The sequence below is a fragment of the Hyaena hyaena genome, unplaced genomic scaffold, assembly GCF_003009895.1.
Source record: "Hyaena hyaena isolate Hyena2069 unplaced genomic scaffold, ASM300989v1 scaffold_178, whole genome shotgun sequence".
Taxonomy (NCBI): Eukaryota; Metazoa; Chordata; class Mammalia; order Carnivora; family Hyaenidae; genus Hyaena; species Hyaena hyaena.
In genome coordinates, this window is record NW_024080807.1 from 2,258,415 (window position 1) to 2,279,649 (window position 21,235).

At 38.3% G+C, this 21,235-nt stretch overlaps 1 protein-coding gene across 4 annotated transcripts in view; it reads right to left on the reverse strand.

Moving 5' to 3' along the window:
• The window catches only part of L3MBTL3 (L3MBTL histone methyl-lysine binding protein 3), a 122,681-nt gene that overhangs the window by 43,889 nt on the left and 57,557 nt on the right, over positions 1 to 21,235 (reverse strand). For all 4 annotated transcript variants that reach the window (XM_039240439.1, XM_039240440.1, XM_039240436.1 and 1 more), the window contains 3 exons: positions 17,085 to 17,161; positions 11,917 to 12,002; positions 9,493 to 9,603 (listed from right to left, as the gene is read on the reverse strand). In XM_039240439.1, coding sequence (XP_039096370.1) covers positions 9,493 to 9,603; positions 11,917 to 12,002; positions 17,085 to 17,161 — 274 coding nt within the window. The remainder of the gene's footprint in view (positions 1 to 9,492; positions 9,604 to 11,916; positions 12,003 to 17,084; positions 17,162 to 21,235) is intronic.

Consider the following 21,235-nt stretch of genomic DNA (forward strand, 5'->3'; position numbering starts at 1 on the left):
TCCAACACTAGAACTTGAGTACATAACATCTTCATATGAGCAACATCAAACAGCCAATAAATACTACTTAAGTAATGAATAAATCAGGGAAGGGAGGGACGATGCGAAGAGAGTAAAGAGGCAGGAGGACCTTTCACTTAAATGACAACTCTCTGAGAATTATGCTAAAAAGGCTTTTTAAATAGCAGAGCCTGGGTGGCTGATTTTGGCTCAGGTCATGATCTCATGGTTTGAGTTCAAGCTGCCATTAGGCTCTGTGCTGTGCTCTGTCTCTCTCTCACTCAAAAGTGAACAAACATTTTTAAAAAAATTTTTTAAAGTCTGTTTTAACAAATTCAATGTCCTATTAGAAATACACTCAGTTTTCAAAATATCCCTCCATCAAATGCATTTCTAACTGTCATTTTTTTCCTGAAATAATTACACTGTCTCTCAAAGAGGTTTCATAGAGTGGTCAGAGCCATCTTTATCAGCCACCACGTGAAAGAGCTATTGGTCTTTCAGGCAGGGTCACTAAGGATCAGCTATGTATCTTTTAAGTATTACATGTATTTTATCTTTTAGGATGAAAGGTATACTGAAAGGGTGTGTGTGTGTGTCTGTGTGTATATATATGTAATATATATATTACTATTATATCTAATTTGCCAGCTAGACCTCCTTTTTAAGTCTGTGAGTCCCTTACTAACAACAGATACCAGTTGGATAAAAAATGAAAGCATTTAAAACTAAACAATAGAAGCTCTAGAACAATGTATGAGTAAATGTATTTGTAATCTTAGGGTAGAATAACCTCTGTAAGCAAGATATCAAATTCAAAACCCATAGAAGACTGCTCAATTTGATTACAGGTACATAAAAAAATCTTTTTAATGTTTATTTATTTTTGAGAGAGAGAGAGAGAGCATGAGTGGAGAAGGGGCAGAGAAGAGAGACACTGAATTCAAAGCAGGCTCCAGGCTCTGAACTGTCAGCACAGAGCCTGACATGGGGCTCAAACTCATGAACTATGAGATTATGACCCGCGCCGAAGTCAGATGCTTAACCAACTGAGCTACCCAGGTGCCCGTGACTACATGAATATTTAAAACTTCACAGTGGCAAATATTACCACAGAAAAGAGGAAAGACCCATGAGAAACTTAAAAAACAGTTATTATATATGCAACAATATACTCTATTCCTTAATTTATCCAAATATCATGTATCAACATAAATAGATGAAAAGCCCAACAGAAAGATGAAAAATAGATATAAATTTCTCAGAAATTAGACACTAAATATAAATAGTAAACATATACAATGATAATCAATTTCACTTATAACTAAAAATAGCTACAAATTAAAACCACAAGATGCAATTATTTCAACCTGTCAAAAATGTTCCATTTTGGTAATTCCTAGAGCTGGTGAGTATGAGTATAAAAAGCTTTCTCAAGGACTGCTGATAGGAGTTTTAACTGGAAAGTATTTCTAGACAGGTATTTGCAATAACAGTCACTTAAAATACATCACTTTTGACTTGATAACGTCAATAACTCAACTCATCGTAATAGAAAACAACCAGAGTATTCACCATTAGGAGACTGGCTAACTAAATTATGGCATGTTTGTATGGCAGAATAAAACAGAGTTGCCAAAGTATATATATATGGGTTTAAAATAATATCCTTTGCAATAAATCCACTTTCTCAAGCTTAGAAGTCAATTAATCCTAGACACTCAAAGCCCACTGAATTTCACAGGTATTATCTTAAAGAAAAGAAGAGATCACACAGCTAGTTAGGAGGAGTAACCAAACCTAAAATTCAAGAATCCAAATAAAATTGATCACCTTCACATACACTGGTTATAAAAGCAGCACCTAAAGAGAAGTACTTAGGTGCGCCCGGGTGGCTAAGTCGGTTAAGCATCAGACTTCAGCTCAGGTCATGATTTCACGGTTTGTGTGTTCAAGCCCAGTGTCAGGCTCTGTGTTGACAGCTTAGCACCTGGAGCCTACTTTGGATTCTGTGTCTCCCTCTCTTTCCCCCTCCTCATCTCTGTCTCCGAAAAAATAAACATTTAAAAGACTAATTAAAATGTACTTAACTCAAAGTAACCCTTTGTTTTCCTCTGATCAAAAACAATGTGCAACTAACAGTGAGAATGACATTCATGATAATTTTCTAAAAATATCAATTTATGCTCTCAATACCACCAGTAAATGAGCAGACATAACTTAGAAAGTTTACTAAGTTTAAAATGTTCTAATTCTCAAATAATCAAGTGGTTATTTTACTAGAAACATGAAACTCTCATGTTTTCCGATCTTGCTATTCCTAAATTCTGCTTCTGTTATTTTGGAATCAATGCTCACATAATTCACGTTCCATCTGTTGTATATAAACCACTAAATTTTTTAAAATTTAGGTATCTTCCTACAGCAAACATACTCAATCCTAAGAAATAAATGGTTCTCCACCCTGGATATATATCAGAATTACCTATGATGAAAAGGAAAAAGGAATGAAGAAAAAAAAAAAACGAAAAAGCTGAGCCCACCTAGGAGATTTTTAATTCACAGTTCCCATTTGGGTTCTATGCACACAGATGTTGTTTACTCAACTTCTAAGTAACTCTGGTGTGCGCTCAGAATTGAGACCCACAGATATTAATTACTGGGGCATCTGAGGGGCTCAGTTAGTTGAGCATCAACTCTTGGTTTTGGCTCAGATCATGATCCCAGAGTCCTGGGATCGAGCCCGGTGTTGGGCTCCACACTGAGCATGGAGACTGCTTAAGATTCCTTCTTTCTTTCCCTCTGGCCCCTACTCCCTTCATGCATACATGTTCTCTCTAAAACAAAATAGAATAGTACATTACTGTACATCAATGTAGTCTCTGAAAATCTTGATATCATCATAAGTAAAAGGGTATTTTAAGGTTTCCTCACATAGACCTTTAAAAATGCTTATGGAGGATCAATCCTATCTAGTAATGCCACAGTGTTTCCTAGTTTTCATTGAAACTGACATCCTGGTTTGGCAATTAGAAGTCATCTATCCAGGATTAATATACTTTAGATACTATAGATAAATCTAATACCTTCTTTTAAAAAATTTTTTTTATGTTTTTATTTATTTTTGAGACCGAGAGAGACAGACAGCATGAGCAGGGGAGGGTCAGAGAGAGAGGAAGACACAGAATCCAAAGACAGGCTGCAGGCTCTGAGTTGTCAGCACAGAGCCCAGCACAGAGCCCAACACGGGCTTGAACCCACGAACTGTGAGATCATGACTTGAGCTGAAGCCAGACACTCAACCGACTGAGCCACCCAGGCACCCCTTCTATAATTTAGATTGGCAGATGATCGAGAGGACTGTAATAGTTTAAGGGTTCAATTTCAGAGATCAAATTTAGTTTACATATTACGAAGAGAGGTAACTAAAAATTCTCTCTTGAGAAGTACCAAATACACTTAAAATGCTATTTGAAATTATGTAAAAATTAATATATAAATTGATATTAATCCTAATCAAAATTCTCACTGTAGAAGCACAGATAAAATAATTTTATTGAAACTTCATGTCTTGTAACTTTTACTACTTCAGCCACTGACATATTAAGAAGTTTTAAACAAACAAAAAATCAGATAACTAAGTAATATTAAGTGATAGTTTTACTGTTGCTGGGGACTATTTTGAAAAGAAATCAAGAAATCAAATGCCTGGGGTGCCTGGGTGGCTCAGTCAGTTGAGCATCCGACTTTGGGTCAAGTCATGATCTCGTGGTTCATGGGTTCAAGCCCTGCATCGGGCTCTGTGCTCTCAGCTAGCTCAGAGCCTGGAGCCTGCTTCAGATTCTGTATCTCCCTCTCTCTCTGACCCTCCCCTGCTCCCGCTGTCTCTCTCTTTCTCTCTCTCTCAGAAATAAATAAAACAGTAAAAAAAATTTTTTTTAAAGAAATCAAATGCCTAACAAAGAACAAGACAGGAAGATAAACATACAACATGAAATATTTAAAAATTTCACAAACCCCAAAGAGACACAAAATATTTATAATACAAATGTTCCACTTTAAATAAGATTACATATAAAAGGAAATTATGTATAAAAGAAATAATGTATATACATATATATATGTATACATGTATATATAAAAGCAATAGTGCTGTATTTAATAAGAATCCTAAAGAAAATAAGACGATTATGGACCAAAGTATAGTGAAGAAGACTTAACTCAAACACATTTAAAATTATAGCTTAGAAAATTGGATACATTTTCACCCAGAAGCATTATGTGGACCCTTTATAGAACCTTAATACATGTTACTGACAATTTAGCAAGAATGAGACAGATAATATTTTAGAAGGTACGCTATTTCTTTAAAAAAAAAATAGGAGAGAGAAAAAAGATTTGGTCGGATTTTCTGTTCACAGGGAAGGCAACTCAGTAAAACACATTTTAGACCCAGGTGCTTATCTCCACTCTCCTCTGAAATTAAAGTTATATTTGAAAAGGTATAAAGCCAGAAGGACCAATGGAGAAGAAGACTGACAGGTGAGAAGTGACAGTGATGGTGGGCCGGGGGGGGGGGGGGGGGCGGGGGGGGGGGACAGGAGGAGTGCTGACCTACAGGAGAGTGGGGGGGTCACAGCCCAGGCGCCTGAGAACAGACAGGAGAGGAGGAGGGGCCTGAAATTCCCAGGACTGGCTCATGGTCAACAGGGAGTAGTCAGAAGCCCTTGGCTGTTTCCCCACTCCACCCACCACAGTACCTGCCCCTTCAACAACCCAGCCAAAGAGCAGATGTTTAGCTTGTAGAGAAATAAAATCCCTAAGGCTCTGAATTCTAGAACAGACATGAACTGGCAGCGGGCTGGACAGAAAGCACAGGAACCCTAAGCAAGAGCCCTATATTCCAACCCAGTCCTTGTCGTTTTCAGAGAAACCTCCAGGTTCACCCTTCCCCAGAGAGGACTCGGGCAGAAACTGAAAGGCTCCACAGAAGGACCAAGATGCCGACAAACGGGGATGTCCCTGTGAAAAAAGCTGGCTCTTTTGCTTTCTTATGGTGAAGTCTGCTAGTCTGTAAGTCCCACCCATGAAAAACAGTTAACTTTCCGAGTGCCCTTTTCTTAATGTAGACAGCCAGTCAAGGACTTGATATTTGAGGAAGGCTCCAATATGACGGCAGAAATTTGGAGGAAATAAGCAGGGGACAGAAGAAAAACAATCACTAGCATCCTCAGGTAACAAACGATATTGCTTCAAGAAATAAAAAGATGATGCCGTTTAAAAAGGGGGAGATTAGAAAACAGGAAAAAACTTTTGAAAATTAAAAAAAAAATCAGATTTGTAATTAAAAATACAACTTAACAATATTTTTTAAAAACATGGGGCGCCTGGGTGGCTCAGTCTGTTAAGCGTCTGACTTCAGCTCAGGTCAGGATCTCATGGTTTGTGAGTTCGAAACCCATACTGGGCTCTCGGCTGTTAGTGCAGAGCCCCTTTCAGATGCTCTGTCTCCCTCCCTCTCTGCCCCTCCCCACTCACACACTCTCTCAAAAATAAACATTAAAAAAATTTTTTTTAAAAAAGCAATATAAGTTTTGAAAAAATAGAGTAGATATCTCTAAGCTAGTAGAATTAAAGAATCAGAGAAGTATAACAAGAAAGTGTAAGGAAATCAAGAGGTCAATGCAAGAAGTTTAACAATCAGAGTAGCAGGACTTCCAGAAAGAGAAGACAAAGGATGACAGAAGGAAGTCATCAACTAGGAATACAAGAAACATTTGCAAAAACTGAAGGACACGAAACTCCACAGTAAAGAGCCTGAGTACTCTGCATGAGTACTCACCCAGAGCAGGGAACTGAAATGGCCTTAAACGTCTAAGGTCAGTCGATGTGGATGTGAGAAGACAGCAGAACAATGCTTTCAATTTCTGAGGGAAAATGGCTCCCTACCTTGAATTCTAGGTATGAATCAAATGTAAGACTAGTAATATTGATATTTCCAGATATGCAAGGAGTCACGTACCCTTTCTTGGAAGGTTACAAAAAGATGTGTTTCGGCATGGTAAGAGAATATACTAAGAAAAACAAGGATGTGATTCAAAAAAGAAAGGAAAAAAGAAATACAACATAGTCAGCCAACAAAGAGCAGTCTCAGGATGAAAGCTCTGGATAGGCTTAGAGAGCTACTCAGATTACCATAGGCGACTGTTAAGCTGTAGGAAAAACAAGATACAGACAGAAGGCTTATTAAAAATACACTTGGAGGGCGGCTGGGTAGCTCAGTTGATCAAGCATCTGACTCTTGATTTTGGCTCAGGTCATGATCTCAAGGTTCGTGGGTTCAAGCCCCATGTTGCGCACTGTGCCGGCAGTGTGGAGCCTGCTTGGGGTTCTCTCTCTCTCTCTCTCTCTCTCTCTCTCTCTCTCTCTCTCTCCCCCTCTCTCTCTCTGCCTCTTCCTGATTATTCTCTCCCTTCCCCCACCCCTCAAAAATAAATAACCAATTAAAAAAAATACACTTGGGCTTTTGACAGAAAGACATGTCAGATTTACTGGACCTCTTGTAAATTTCTGATACTATGAGCAGAGAAAATCTAAAAAATCAAAACACAAGAAATTACTGACTCTGGAAAAAAATGTTATAAGAAAAAAATGGTTCTACTCAGCAGTGAATAAGATTTATTTACTCATGGTAACACGAACACGGAAGACTGAGAAAACATTTTAAAAACATATGAAGTAACTACTGAGAGGATTCAGGGATGGAGCAGATATCGTAAGAGCTCAATGCTGAACTACCCTAACAGGAAGGAAAATACACTGGACCTAAAATTGATGGATGGGACTGAGAAAACAGCAGAATATAGACAATATTTCAGAAAATTAGGGAGAAAATGTCAGAAGCGGCAGCTAAAAAAAAAAAAAAAAATAAAGGAAAGCTCTTGCCTGTGAGGAAGCAGAAGTGAGGGTAATGAGGGACCGCGTGGGCCTCTGTTATGTTTTAACTGTCCCCAGAACATATACAGGTGAGAGCAACATTTTGCTTGGTTTCTTTCAGCATCTGATGAGAGTTTTAAACTGTTTACCTGTAATAACTTAAGGTGTGAAATATATTATATTACCTAAAAGATTGATTTTATTTAGCTGGAGAGCTGATTTTATACCCAAGAAACTTAAAATACTAAGCTATGCTAATGACTTAGTCTCTGTAGGCTCTTTGGCTTCCTGAATAAGAAAGACAAGATTCTTGCTCCATCATCTCCTACAGCATTAGAAAAACTCCTACCAATGAAAGCTTTTTACAGTCTCAGAAGGGTGATGAATCCTGAAAGTGGGTCATCGTCACCTGTCTGCTGACCTTTTGAGGACTTCAGAAATACACAGGTACTTGTTTAGTGGTTTTCAGCTATGAAGTTTATACCAGTGATTGTGAAAAAGGTAACTGTCAACTACGCAGCTCATAGCCAGCTCTGTTTTGGGTGTTAAACAACCTGAATGTTTTATTAGAAAGAGAATTCGGCCAGAGGCAAAAAGAGCAGGATTCTAGTCCAAACTTTCCCTATTAACTAAATGAACTACCCACTTCAGAGTATCTGATTTCTCGGCCAAAAACCATCTCACATGTAAAATCAGAGTTAATCTATTTTTTTTTTTTTTTTTTACTACTACAGTAATTAATGTGTTCCTGAAATCAGGTAACTAAAAAAAACCCCTAATCATTCATAATTCATTTATTATAAAAAATCATTTATAATCACTCACAATTCTTAGCACCCCAAGAGAATCACTGTCATTACTTCGGTTAAGTTTCTTTCCACAATATTCTTTAAAAAACAATACCAGACATCATATAGAATAGTAAACCTGAGTTTTTTCACTTGGCAATATTAAGTATTTTTCTAAACTATTTACCATCATATGCTGTAATTTATTTGACCTATATCGTACTGTGCTTGTTTGCAATCTTAAATACTATAAACTGCTATATTTTCCTTACAGTTTTTATCTTTGCATGCTTCCTTTGGTTAATTCCTAACATAAATTCCTAGGAGTGAGGTTCTTGAATTAAAGGGTTAGCAACATTCAAGACTTTTTATGCCTTCGCCACACTGCTCCTTAGTGGCCAAGATACTTTCTATTCCTACCAGCTACATGAGAGAGTCAACTTTTCATGTACCCAAACCAAAACACTTATTTTTTTTTTTCAATTCTGACCAATTTGATTTTTAAAAAGAATATCTTGCTTAGTTCTACATTTCTTTGATCACTAGCCTAGGCTAATTAAAAAATACTTATAGTCCTAAAATACTCTGATTGCTTTATGATTTACATTATGACACCAAGGACAATTAAATGAAAATACACTTGAAAAAGGTTAGTAGGCTCTGCATTGCTTATAGTTTCCAAACCACTGCATGATTATATAATCTTAAAAATAGCTAATTAAGCATTAAATGTCTGCTTTATACAAAACCACATTTACACGTTTTCCATGTTCTTTTATGATTTTTAATATATTATCTCATTAGAGATAGCTGAATGTGTGATTTATTTATTTTTTTTAAGAGCATAAATTTCGACTCCTAGAGCTTAGGGCTGTGACTTAGTTCTGCCGCTGCCAGAACTGATAAGTAATTTGTTAGCTCTTTCTGAGGCTCAGCTTCCCAGATAAAATAATGATCATCACATAAGCCTCCTACACTGTCACCACCACGTATGTCAAAGAGTGGAAGAACGCTGTTAGCCAGTAAGACACCACACAGATTTAACATCATGTTGCTTTTACAACTACCACTATTCTGAAGAGGAAGTCCAACCAACCCTGTGAAGTAAGTGGAATAAACAGTGCTCTGATTTGAGAGTGAAGGTAACAGAGAAGCCAGAAACAAGAGACAACTTCTGGCTCCTCACCTGGACCTGCTGTTACACTTCCCTTCATCACCCGTGGACATTACAGACCAAATCCACCTTCCTGAACATTCGCTTACCCTCTGAGAAGTACTTCCTTCGCTTTTATGAATCCAGACCTAATTAAAACTTGACTTTCTTTATAAAATCATTCCTCTTTCCTTGTCCTGTATTAAAGAGCTATACTTCTGTACTTTTTTTCTGAAAAGTCTACATCTAATACAGTCCCAGAAAAAAACATTAATCTTCAAATTTTCAAAAAAAAGAGCATTCTATTGGAGAATGACATAGTATATTCACAAGAAATCCTTTTCTTATTTATGACTTTTAATATTTTGAGTGTGTGCGAGGAGAAAGAAGGTAGATACAACATATTAAATGTCAGTCATTAAGAGAACTTCTTGCATAGATGAAAGGAAAAAACTGTATAAATACTGAGAAAGCTATACAGCCACTTTATTTTCATATTCCTGTAGTCTTACTGATTTAATTCTAAGACTTCACAAATTAAATATCTGCTAAAGTTTCCAACCAGGTTATCTTGTAACAAAAGACAAGACAAAACCACAAGCAGAGAACACTCACTTTTATTCGGTGATCATCGGTGTCTGCAACTGTTGCTACTCTAATAAACATAGGATTTCTCTTGTCTATGACTTCAAGCTTCATTTTTTTCTGGAATCCATGTGGAGGTTTCTGCCATACAGAAAATGTTACATGGTAAGATTCAGAGGAAGAGAAGGTGGGCTCTGTGCCACAAAGACAGAGTCAGAAGATGAGCGATTTAGAGAATCGACCTTCTAACCCCCAAGTTCCTACAGTAGCTCTGGGCCTCATCATCCTTATCAAAAAAACACAATCCCAAATCACATGGCCAAACCCTGAAACAAGAGAAACAACCTGAGCACTCAGCCACAGGAGGAAACAGAAAGCAAAAAGACCTTAAGATAAAATGCAAAATACTGTGGTTATTTGATTAGGCAGGGAGAAGGCAAGAAGGTTTTCTCATTAGTTAGAAGGAGGTGTGCTGGCAAAAATCAACAAGCATAAAAAAGTATTTATTAAGAGAAGAAAGAACATTAAAGTGGCAGAGATGTGACACAGATTAGAAATGGTCATGAGAGCAAACAGGCAGAAGATGTCTTTAAAAAAAGAAAATTGAGGGGCGCCTGGGTGGCTCAGGCGGTTAAGCGTCTGGCTTCAGCTCAGGTCATGATCTCACGGTTCATGGGTTTGAGGCCCGCATTGGGCTCTGTGCGGACAGCTCAGTCTGGAGCCTGCTTCAGATTCTGTGTCTCCCTCTTTCTCTGACCCTCCCTTGCTCACGCTGTCTCTCTCTGTCTCTCAGAAATAAATAAAAACATTAAAAATAATAATAAAAAATAAAAGGGTAGTTTTCTTAAAGAAAAAAAGAAAATTGAGGGGCACCTGGGTGGCTCAGTTGGTTAAGCGTCCGACTTGGGCTCAGGTCATGATCTCCCGGTTTGTGAGTCCAAGCCCCACGTTGGACACTCTGTGCTGACAGCTCAGAGCCTGGACCCTCCTTTGGATTCTCTGTCTCCCCTTCTCTCTGCCCCTCCCATGCACATGCTCTGTCTCTATCTCTCAATAATAAATAAATGTTCTTTAAAAATTAAAAAAAATAAAAAAGAAATAAAAAAAGAAAATTGGCCATCAAAACATAGGAGATGGAATCGCTCTTGTAAGAACAGGCATGAGAAAGGAGGACCTTTCCTCCTATACCTTAGGTAGCTCCGCCTCAGAATTCAGTAAAAGCCTGTAAACCTCCAAAAAAGTGGCAGGTTATAGAAGGCAAGCTGATTGGTATGTTGGGTAAATTGGTATGTTGGATAAATTACCTGAGCATCACTTCCCTGTTCTGCAAAGTGGGTGTAACAAAACTGTGGCGCTGAGAATTAAGTGTGAAAATTACGTAAAGGATAAAAAACAATCAATGCAAGTCACCTAAAGGCCAAACTAGGGAAATTGTAGTTTTCTCTCTGGTATCAGTGTGACATAAGATATGCAGACTGACCTCGATATGATTTTATCCAGTTCAAAGCAAAGAGCAATACAGTTCTTGTAACAGCTTGAGGTGAAGTTAGAGAGTCAGTAAAAATTCCCAAGTAAGGCGTAACTTTAATTATCCAGTTTTAAATCCTAAATTTACTATCAGCTGGAATCATCCACATTCTTTTATATGGCTTTTCTTTATGTAATCTACTTTTTCCTCAAAAATTTTTGATGTCCTTTTTTTTCTATTATTTGGGCCCATACCTCTAATTAATTCTATCCTTTAAAAACCCCAGCAACTTATACACAAGATGATCACTTAAAAAAGTATTATTTGTGACAGACTAATTATGTTACATTAAAAACATTTTTTAAATACTTAACATATTCTTCTTTAAATTTATGAAAAAATACAAATAATTAAGCAAGTTGTTAGAGATGAAAACAATTTAAAATGCTTTTCATCACTTATTCTTCCCTTGCAATGAAATGAGGTTTCCTTTGAATCTTAAGTTATATGTAAGACGCAATGGCTCTGAGTTAGAAAGACAATATAATAAAAGCAAATGGCCTTGTATTTTGATAATTAAACATGCTGATTACGAGCAACAACATGAAAAACAGCATTTCAGGTTGCCATAAACAAATCCAACCACAATTTTCATTAGAAAACAATATCCTGCCTTGTTTTGGGTTTTCAGAATATCTAGCTGAAAAACAGAAGCTTTGCTGTATGAGCACAAACAACCCATTGCACACCAATTCAAGCAGTTCCTTTCCAAGGAGACAGCTCCAAAATGAGGCCAGCGACAAAAGTCCCTGCAACAATTTTGACTTTCAAAAGTGTAAGAGGTCAAAACCATCTTGTGTGGTCTTCTGTTTCCCTCTCCTTCCCATTCTGGTTCACTAGTGTATCTCTTTCTGTTCTGAAATTTCAATGAATGAACACTATCGTCAACACAAATTAATGGAACTGTGTAAGATGTATTAACTCACCACTTTGAAAGCTCTAGCAGGAGCAGGTAAGGAATTGGTTTCTTCTAAGTATTTATCCCAAGAAAAATGTTTCACATTTGGATAACCTACAAAAGAAAAGAGCAAACCCTGTCACGTTTAACCAAAATGATAGTGAGAACCACAAAGTGACCTATAAAATTATAAGATATCGTTATCATCGTCTAGGAAATTATGTTCGTATTCCAAATAACTTTAAGGTGAGTAACACACTCAGACCTAACTGTAATAATTATATTACTTTCATCTTGATCATGACTCCTCTATTACCTTTTAAGTGAAAATATAACATATATGTGTATGTATAATTTATATTTGGGGGTAGGTCCTACATACAGATACACATACACAAACAAAAATGCCCTTTAATGTGCAATTCTACTTCTCCTAATCTAACGAAATCTCATGCACACATAGACAATGCACAGCTGTCGATGAAAAAATGTAAAAACAAGTTTAATAACAGTATAGAAAATGTGCAAATACATGGTACATATGAAACAGAAAGCATTTATTAAAAACAATGAGGCAGATTTACATATACTAATGTGTGAAATATTCTAGGTATGTCATCATACTGTTAGGTCAAACAAGCAGAACTAAGTCATAGAAGAGTATTCATAAAATAGATAGAAAGAACTATGCCTCCTTCTTCCTGCCCCCCTCCCGTTTTGTTTCCTCCAGAGTCCAAAATCCATTAGGCAGACATGAGCAGGAGTTAACAGTGACTCAGTGGGGTAGGAAACTGGCTACATAAAAAGGAATGGAAAAATCTGTAAATATACTGCAGATAAAGGAAGGTGGGTTTCTACTGACTGAAAAACTAAGTAAAGTAGGAAACTAGAATAAACTTTGTTGTCTTGGATATGAATTGGAGCTAATGATATAATTCATTATTTTCAATGTCTAAGTAGGTACAGAAATATGCATAAATATAATTTTTTTACATTCTAACATGAATGTATTCCCTAACTATACCCTCCGAGAGGACAGAGACAGCGTAACCCAGTAGCAATCAGTGCATCTACTGTTTAGATTTTAGCTTGAATCAGGGAAAGTACAAGATAAGCCCTGCTGTGCCAGAAAGTAGGACGTTCTCAAAGAACATGTCAAAGGACATAGTAACCGGCTCAAAGGGACTCCCATGGGCCAGATCTGAGAAAATATGGACATGAAAGTAAATAATGCTGATTATGGCCTACAACCCATTGATGAAAACACTATGTATGAATACATGTAGACATAAATAAATTAACCAATGAATAAACAGGAAGATAAGAAAGCTATTCTTTGCAGAGTATCAACTGTTTACATACAAGGAATGATGGAATAAAAAAATTAGCATTTAGCAACTGTCAGAGTAAAAATTCAAACTAGATACATCAACAGATGTTAAAACTAGTGAGTGACAGCAGGATGAGGTAAAGGATACTTACACAATCTCAAAGTATCTCTCCGCAAAATACTAGGTGATTACAGAGGAAAAAAATAACTGTTGCTGGAGAAGTCTGGCAAAACACCATCTTGGTCACTAATTGTAAAAGATCATCAAAGACACAAACTGACAGCATGACATCCACTGAGAGGATGCAGTGAACACACAGCACTATTTCTGCAATGTTCCTGCCCAAATCCAGAACCTGGATCCAATCATGAGGAAACGCCAAACATATCCAAAGTCAGTGGCATTCTACAAAATGACTAACCTCTAATTTCCAAACACACTGAGGTCATGAAAGTCAAGGAAAGCCTGACTGAAGGAGAGTAGAGGGGTATGACAACCAAGTGCAATGTCTGATCCTTTTGCTACAAAGGACATCATTGATACAACTGATGAACTTGAGTCTCTGGGTCAAGTGTACAGATGACTTCCATACTATTCTTTCAACTTTTCTGTACATTTGAAATTATTTCAAAATAAAAGTTTAAAGAGTAAGTATGCAAATATATTTCTATAAATACAAACATTTTACAACATATTTTTAAGGAATGTATCTTGCCCACTTTAAATAATATTAAAGCTGACTGCATATGCACAGGTGTTTGTGTATACACAGAGACAGAATGATTTTTCTGGAGAGATACAAGGACAAACTCAAACTATTATGAGAGAGAGCAGCGGTTATCTCTATTTTCACTCTAGATTTTTATTTATTTTTATTTTTTTAAATTAAAAAATTGTTTTTAATGTTTTATTTATTTCTAGAAGAGAGAGAGAGACAGCATGAGCAGCGGAGGGTCAGAGAGAGAGGGAGTGACAGACTCTGAAACAGGCTCTAGGCTCTGAGCTGGCAGTCAGCACAGAGCCCGACGCGGGACTCGAACCCAAGAACCTAAGCGAGATCATGACCTAAGCGAACGTCGGACGCTTAACCGACTAAGCCACCTAGGCGCCCCTATTTTTATTTTTTAATGCTTATTTATTTTTGAGAGAGAGAGACAGAGTGCAAGTGGGAAAGGGACAGAGAGAGAGAAAGAGAGAGAGAGAGAGAGAGAAAATCTGAAGCAGGCTCCAGAGTCTGGACTGTCAACACAGAGCCCGATGTGGGGCACGGACTCACAAACTCTGAGATCATGACCTGAGCCGCGGTTAGATGTTTAATTGACTAAGCCCTCCAGATGCCCCAAACACTCTAAATTTTTAAAAACAAGCATGTATTGGGGCACCTGGGTGGTGCAGTTGGGTAAGCATCTGACTTCTGATCTCGGCGCAGGCCATGCGGAGTTTGAGAGTTTGTGCCCCACATCGGGCTCTGCACTGATGCCATGGAGCCTGCTTGGTCTTCTACCTCTCCTTCTCTCTGCCCCTCCCCTGCTTGTGCTCTCTCGCTCTCAAAAATGAATAAATAAACTTAAAAGAGTAAAAAAAGATAATAAAAAAATAAAAACAAGCATGTATAATATATAATTCAAAATAAAAATCGTTTTAAACAGTCATTAAGAAAGACTTCAGTTTTGGAAACAGAACAGGAGGTAAATGGTCCATATTTGGGGAAAAACACGACCGTGGGGAGTGTAGCAGGGCTGGTCCATGAAGTAACAAGAGGGGCGTCAGAGCAGCTGTCTAGGAGGAGTAATTAGGGTCCTTCTCAGACGGGACATCAGAGATCCTGCCAGGAAGCCGCCCTCAGAGAAGAAGGACCGGAGAAAGGGCACCTTTTTTGTCATGGCGCCTGAGTCACATCAGCATAGGCCTTACAAACCATTATTTGACAGTTTCTTTTTAAACGTGTATGTATATGTGTATGTGTGTGTGTGTGTGTGTGTGTGTGTGTGTTACATGTAAAATGTATCATTTTAACCACTTTTAGGTGTACAATCAGTGGTGTTTAGTATACTCACATTGCTGTATTTGGTACCTTTAAATATGAAATTTGGATTTTGAAAATGTGTAAAAAAGCTATGTTTTTCTTCTCTTCCTCTGATATCAAAGTCCATAGAAAGAGACAGAGGACTTGGTGATTGGCCTCACATGAAATGTCAGCAATAATGCCTTGCACCACCCCTTCCCACGGTACTGAGGCCAGTGCTGTGAAGATATAACCAAGAACTACTATTCACTGGTTCTGTGTTTATTTACCAGACCTCTGATTACGACCAGGAAGGTGGTAAAGGAAAAAAAAAATGGATCAATACCAAACTGGGAAATCTAAAAGAATCCTCGCAGCAACTCCAATGGTCACTGTGGCTCCAGGTTAAGTGTGCGATCAATATTCACTGGCTGCTGACCATGTGTAAGCCCCAGCACACAGGAGAGCTGTACAGGAAAGCCTTCCAGGCAGCTCCACGTCTGAGCCCTGGCACTGTGAAAATCTTGCTTTACTAACACTTTGTGGTTTATGTTAATGCTCGCTCATCTTCGAAACAGCTCTATAAATCGGTGGACATGGGCTTTTGTGCCTTAACATTGGAGAAAACTCAGAAAGCAGAAGGGACTCATCTCAGTCACCCCTGGGATGGTTGGTCCCCTGGCTGAGTAAATGATCAGACATGAAGACACAGTACCACAGAACTGGAAACAAGCCCCCAAATGAAATCGGCTGTTGGAATGAATGAGACAAGTATCGGAAGCTCTAAGCCGAGGCTTTGATGCTTCTGTGCTGCCAGCAACATCCACAAATCAGCTCTTAGCCAACCAAGGAGCAATCTTTTGCCTGTGATGATGGATGCTCTCCTCACTCACGTGAGTACTCATAAGCACCAGTGCAGCTGACGCTCTGTGGCAGCTGATGACCCTGTCTATTCACCCAGTGAATAGCCATGACACCTTCAACAGTGACACACTCGGAAACTCACTGTCTTGGTTACGAAGAAGCCATAGACTCTGTTCCTCAGCATAAGAAAATAAACTCAACATGACATAAAACAAAGAAACAATTCATCAGCAGGTACACTGTTCTCCAGCACAGTGTGAACGAAGGGGAGAAGGGGCCACAGGGCCAGAGGCAGATGGATGAAGTACCCGGAAACTACAGGTAATGAAGAAGAGGCACTACCAGCATAAAGGTGGAAAATCTATTTTGGAACCTACAACCCAATAGAAAGAGGAAAACTGAATGTGTAAGTTCTGATCCAGGTTAAAAAAAAAAAAATCTAAAGCCTCAATTACTCACTTAAATGTGAACACTGGGCTTTTGTCAGAATGGACCATGACCTGTGGGTCAAGGCTCCATGCACAAATGCAGTCCCCTATGTCCATCTCTCTATATTCATTAAAGCTTTAGACAACTCACTTGTGTGGTCAGACAATATGTTTAAATGCACATTAATGGAAAGCCTAGAAATGAAATGTCAACTTGAAAAATAAAAGATCTTTTTAAAAAGAACTTCTGATTTTCCAAAGAAGACAACCTTTGATACTCTGCTATGGACTAAGCCAGGATATGTACTTCCAGGTGTATCAGGGGTCAGCTAACCACCACCTGACCAGCTGCCTGTTCTTTGCAAGTAAAGATTTACTGCAATGCAACTATGTTCATTCATTTCTTACCGTCTGGGCTGCTTTTACATTAAAACCGGAACTGAGTAGCTGTGACGAAGATGTATGGCCTACAGAGCCAAAGATATGTACAACCTGGCCCTTTACAGAGAAGGTTTGCAGACTCCTGATGCGTGTGAAGAATAACATTAGACATGTAATCAACACAAACCTGGAGGAGTGATAAGTGTTCTTCTATGTTCTTTACACCACCCGACTGGATGAATGTGCGGACTTGATGCTTCACACCTGTATGTTATAAAAATCAAAAGATTTACAATAATCAGGATAAAGTCTCAAATACAAATAAATGTGTACATAAATAATCATCTATGCAGGCAAGCTAAAATGATTTCAGCATCTCTAAGGGCAAACGTGCAAGAAGCACAAAGCTCGATCACCCTGGAAAACAAGCATGCTACTTCTATCATCTGTTAGAATGACAGCAGCCAGGTATTAAGAAGAGATATTCCTTTCCTTTCCTCATCTTTCTTCTCCTCTCTCTCACCTTTACTTCAGTCAGGCACGTAGTTTTGCAAGACCTCATTACCAGGATGCCTCAACTGGCATCTGATTCCTTGCTCCTAACCAGACTTGTCCTATGTATTCCTCATCTTCACACACCACTCGTTTCATTCACTCATTTGCTCACTCATTCAAACACTGAGCGCTAACAACGCACCAGACACTGGGACAGACACTGAGGAGACAGAGGCACATAAAACACGTACAAAGTTCCTGCTTTTGTGGAGTTTGCAGTATTCTGGGAAGACAATGGAAATAAATTAAGAAAACAAATACTCTGGTGGCACAATGCTATGCAGACAAGAGGTGGAAGAAAGAAGCAGGGAGCAAATGTGGAAAGGCACTCCTTGTACAGCACAGTCATGGTGGCCTCTCAAATCAGGTGACACCTGAAGAAAGTGGAGAAAGAGAACTGAGCCACTGAAACGCGAACAAGAAAGCCGTTCCACGCAGAGAGGACGCAAGTACAAAGGCTGTGAGGTGGGGGTCTCACAGCTGGGTCAGGAAGAGACCGAGGGAAGTAGAGAACAGGAAATGGTATCAGAAGGGGCCTTTAGGCATGGTAAGGTCCTGAGATTTTATTCAGAGAAAAATGATATTTACTACAGTATCATGTAGGGGATTTTAGGGCAGAAGAGTGGCATAATCTAATTTATGTTTTTAAAGTAATTATTCTGACTGCTCTGCAGACAACTAACCACACTGGAAATGAGATGAGGCTGTGAGGACGTTTTTGCAAGAGTTGATGATGGAGAAGCAGAGTGCTGGTGGTGAAGATAATAAGAAGGGATCATGTTTTTGGTTTGTATTTTAAAGGAAGCACCAACAGCAATATGCTGGTAGAATATGAGTGATGGGAAGAAGGTAAGAACATTCCAAGGTTTAAGGCATGGGCCAACAGAAGAATGTAGGACCATTTTCTGAGATAGGAAGAATAGAGACACAGCCTATAACATTCCAAATGGTGAATGGAGAGGTTTTTCGGGGCTTTTGTTTTTTTAAAAACATATGTTTGACAAATGGGTAATGAAGTCAAATAGATAGCGAGCATGAAAATCTGGAGTTCAAAGACAAGATCAAGGGTAAAGATGTAAATGTGGGAGCACCAGCATTTGGGATGATGTCTAAAGTCATGAACAGAGATGAGGCTGTCCAGAGAATGAGTACAGAGAGAGAATAGAAGAGGTAGAAGGCAAAGAAGCCCAAGAAGTAATGACTAGAAAATAAGAGAAGGAAAGAAAGAAGAAAGAAATCAACTAAGTTAAATGCTGACGCTAGATCAAAGAACAAGACTGATCGCTGGATTTACCAAGATTTAACATTCCTGACAAGGGCTGTTCTGGTGGAGTTGGTGATAAGAAAGGGCAAAAGCTAGAACAGGGTGGGTTTAAGAGAAAATGGGAGGACAGCGGGTGGAGTCAGCCTGTAGAGAAAACATATTTAAGAAGTTGTTTTAAAAGGAAATAGAGACATATAACATTAGGTAGCAACAGGACACTTTTTGTCTTTTTGTTTGTTTGTTTTTTCCAAGTTGGGAGATTCTCAGGAGTAAGCTGAGTGAAGAATACATGGAAATTCTCTGTGTTATTTTTTTTTTTTACAGTAAACTCTATCCCCAATGTGGGGTTCAAACCCATGACTCCGACATGAAGAGTCGCATGTTCTACCGACTGAGCTAACCAGGCACCGCAATCTATATTATTTTTTTAGAATTACTTTAAAATAAAACTCTTTTAAAAACTGGAAAATATTATTTCATTTATTCAAGAAATACATGATGAGCAACTACCACGGACAGGATAATGTTCTATGCGCTAGGGCTCCAACGGTATCAAAAACCCCGCCAAATCCCTTCTCCTGTTTGGATGCTGGTAGGAATAATCAACAAAGAGGCATGACCTATTGACGCAGAAGAGAGAAGTGACCTGGTGAGAAAATGGAATCCTGTGCATGAGTCTGGGCCCTAAGGCAGGGGCAGGCACACCCACTGGCTCAGAGAGGGTTCTGTCTAGGGCAGAGAGCAGGAATATATCCACCAGATACATGGGGGCATGCAGACATCTCCACTGACTTTGTCTTTTTTCTCAATAACCAGGACACAAGGCTATCCGGTGAGAGGCAGGGTGGGAAAAGGAGGTAAGAGACATCTGAGGGAAAAAGGATTGGAACTCAGTGATCTGGAAGAACAGACCTAAATCTGTTTAGCAGGACTGTGGGGCAGGCCGTAGGGCTCACCTGAGGTTAGCAGTCACGAACGTGAAGTTAGACCAGTGAGCATGTGGTGCCTTTCTCTAGCTACAATCAACCACTCAGGCACAGGCATGAGGGAGGCACAACGTTTGTTGAGCCAGAGTTGGGGGTTTGCCAGGCAAACACAATATAAAGAGTGGAGGCTATGGTTACAAGGGAATAATTATAACAGTATCACAAAATAAATTTAGAGGCATCTAGAGACATACCACAATTAAAATCTGAAAAAAAGAAAAGAAAAGAAAAAAAATAATTGGTAGAACAATCCCCACTGGTGTTCTCAACCATAAAGGGTGTAATGAAGTTAAAAACGAAAATCAGAGCCAAATGGTCAAAATATTTACTGCATCATTAGCATTTTAAAGACTGTGAAATTACAGTATAAACAAACAAGTTTCAAATTATTTAACCTAGCATTTTCTAGAGATACTTAACTATGAAAGACTGCTTTAGTGGGCAAGCCATTAACATCACATGGAACACTAGTGTTCTACAGAACACATTTTGGAAAATAGTGGTCTAATGGATGCCAATGAGTCCAGTGTTCCTCTATTAACCAGATCTGTTGAGTCTATCCTGAAAGATCAGAAAGTCTCAACACAGCCCTCTGGATGGAAAACTAAAAGATAGAAAGCCAGAAAGGCAACAAGTGGTTAGAGTTTCTGGTGAATAAAAAACATCTTAGGACTAGTGAAAAACAATGAACATTCTAGAAAATGCTCTAGGTGAATGGGATATAGTTACTTCTTCCCAAACCAACTTTCATATTAGTAGCCCTGAACAGTAACAAGTGAGTTGATACAGCCCCAATTTAATGTTGATTTTTCTCATAATTACTTCAGTGAAAAATACCTTTAAATATTTATGAAGGTTTCTTTTCTCTTCCTTTACTCACTTGTTCTCTCCTACCATCCTTCCCCACACTATTTTCTTAATATGTGTTAGGATTACGTGTGTATGTGGAGGTCATTAGTTTAGAAATGTAAAAGGAAAACAAGCACTGCGATGTCAATGCCAAATTCATACAGCAAGTGGTACATTTCTTACAGTGAGACATTTTCATAAAATATATTCTAATATATAATTTCTTAAAATTCATTCTGTTGTGGGCATGCAAACTGGTATAGCCACTTTGGAAAACAGTATGGAAGTTCCTCAAAAAATTAAGAAATAATCCAATCATCATACTACTGGGTATTTACCCATAGAATATAAAAACAATAATTTGCAAGGATATATCCACCCTTATGTTTATTGCAGCATTATTTACAATAGCGAAATTATGGATGCAGCCCAAATGTCTATCAACAGATGAATGGATAAAAAAGATATTCCATGATACACAAAGGAATATTACTCGGCCATAAAGAATGTAATCTTGCAATATATAACAATACGGATGGATCTAGAGAGTATAATGTTAAGCAAAGTGAGTCAGAGAAAGACAAATACCATAACGATTTCATTCCAATGTCGAACTTAAGAAACAAAACAAAGGGAGGAAGAAAGAGATGAACCCCAAAACAGACTCTTAACTATAAAGAACAA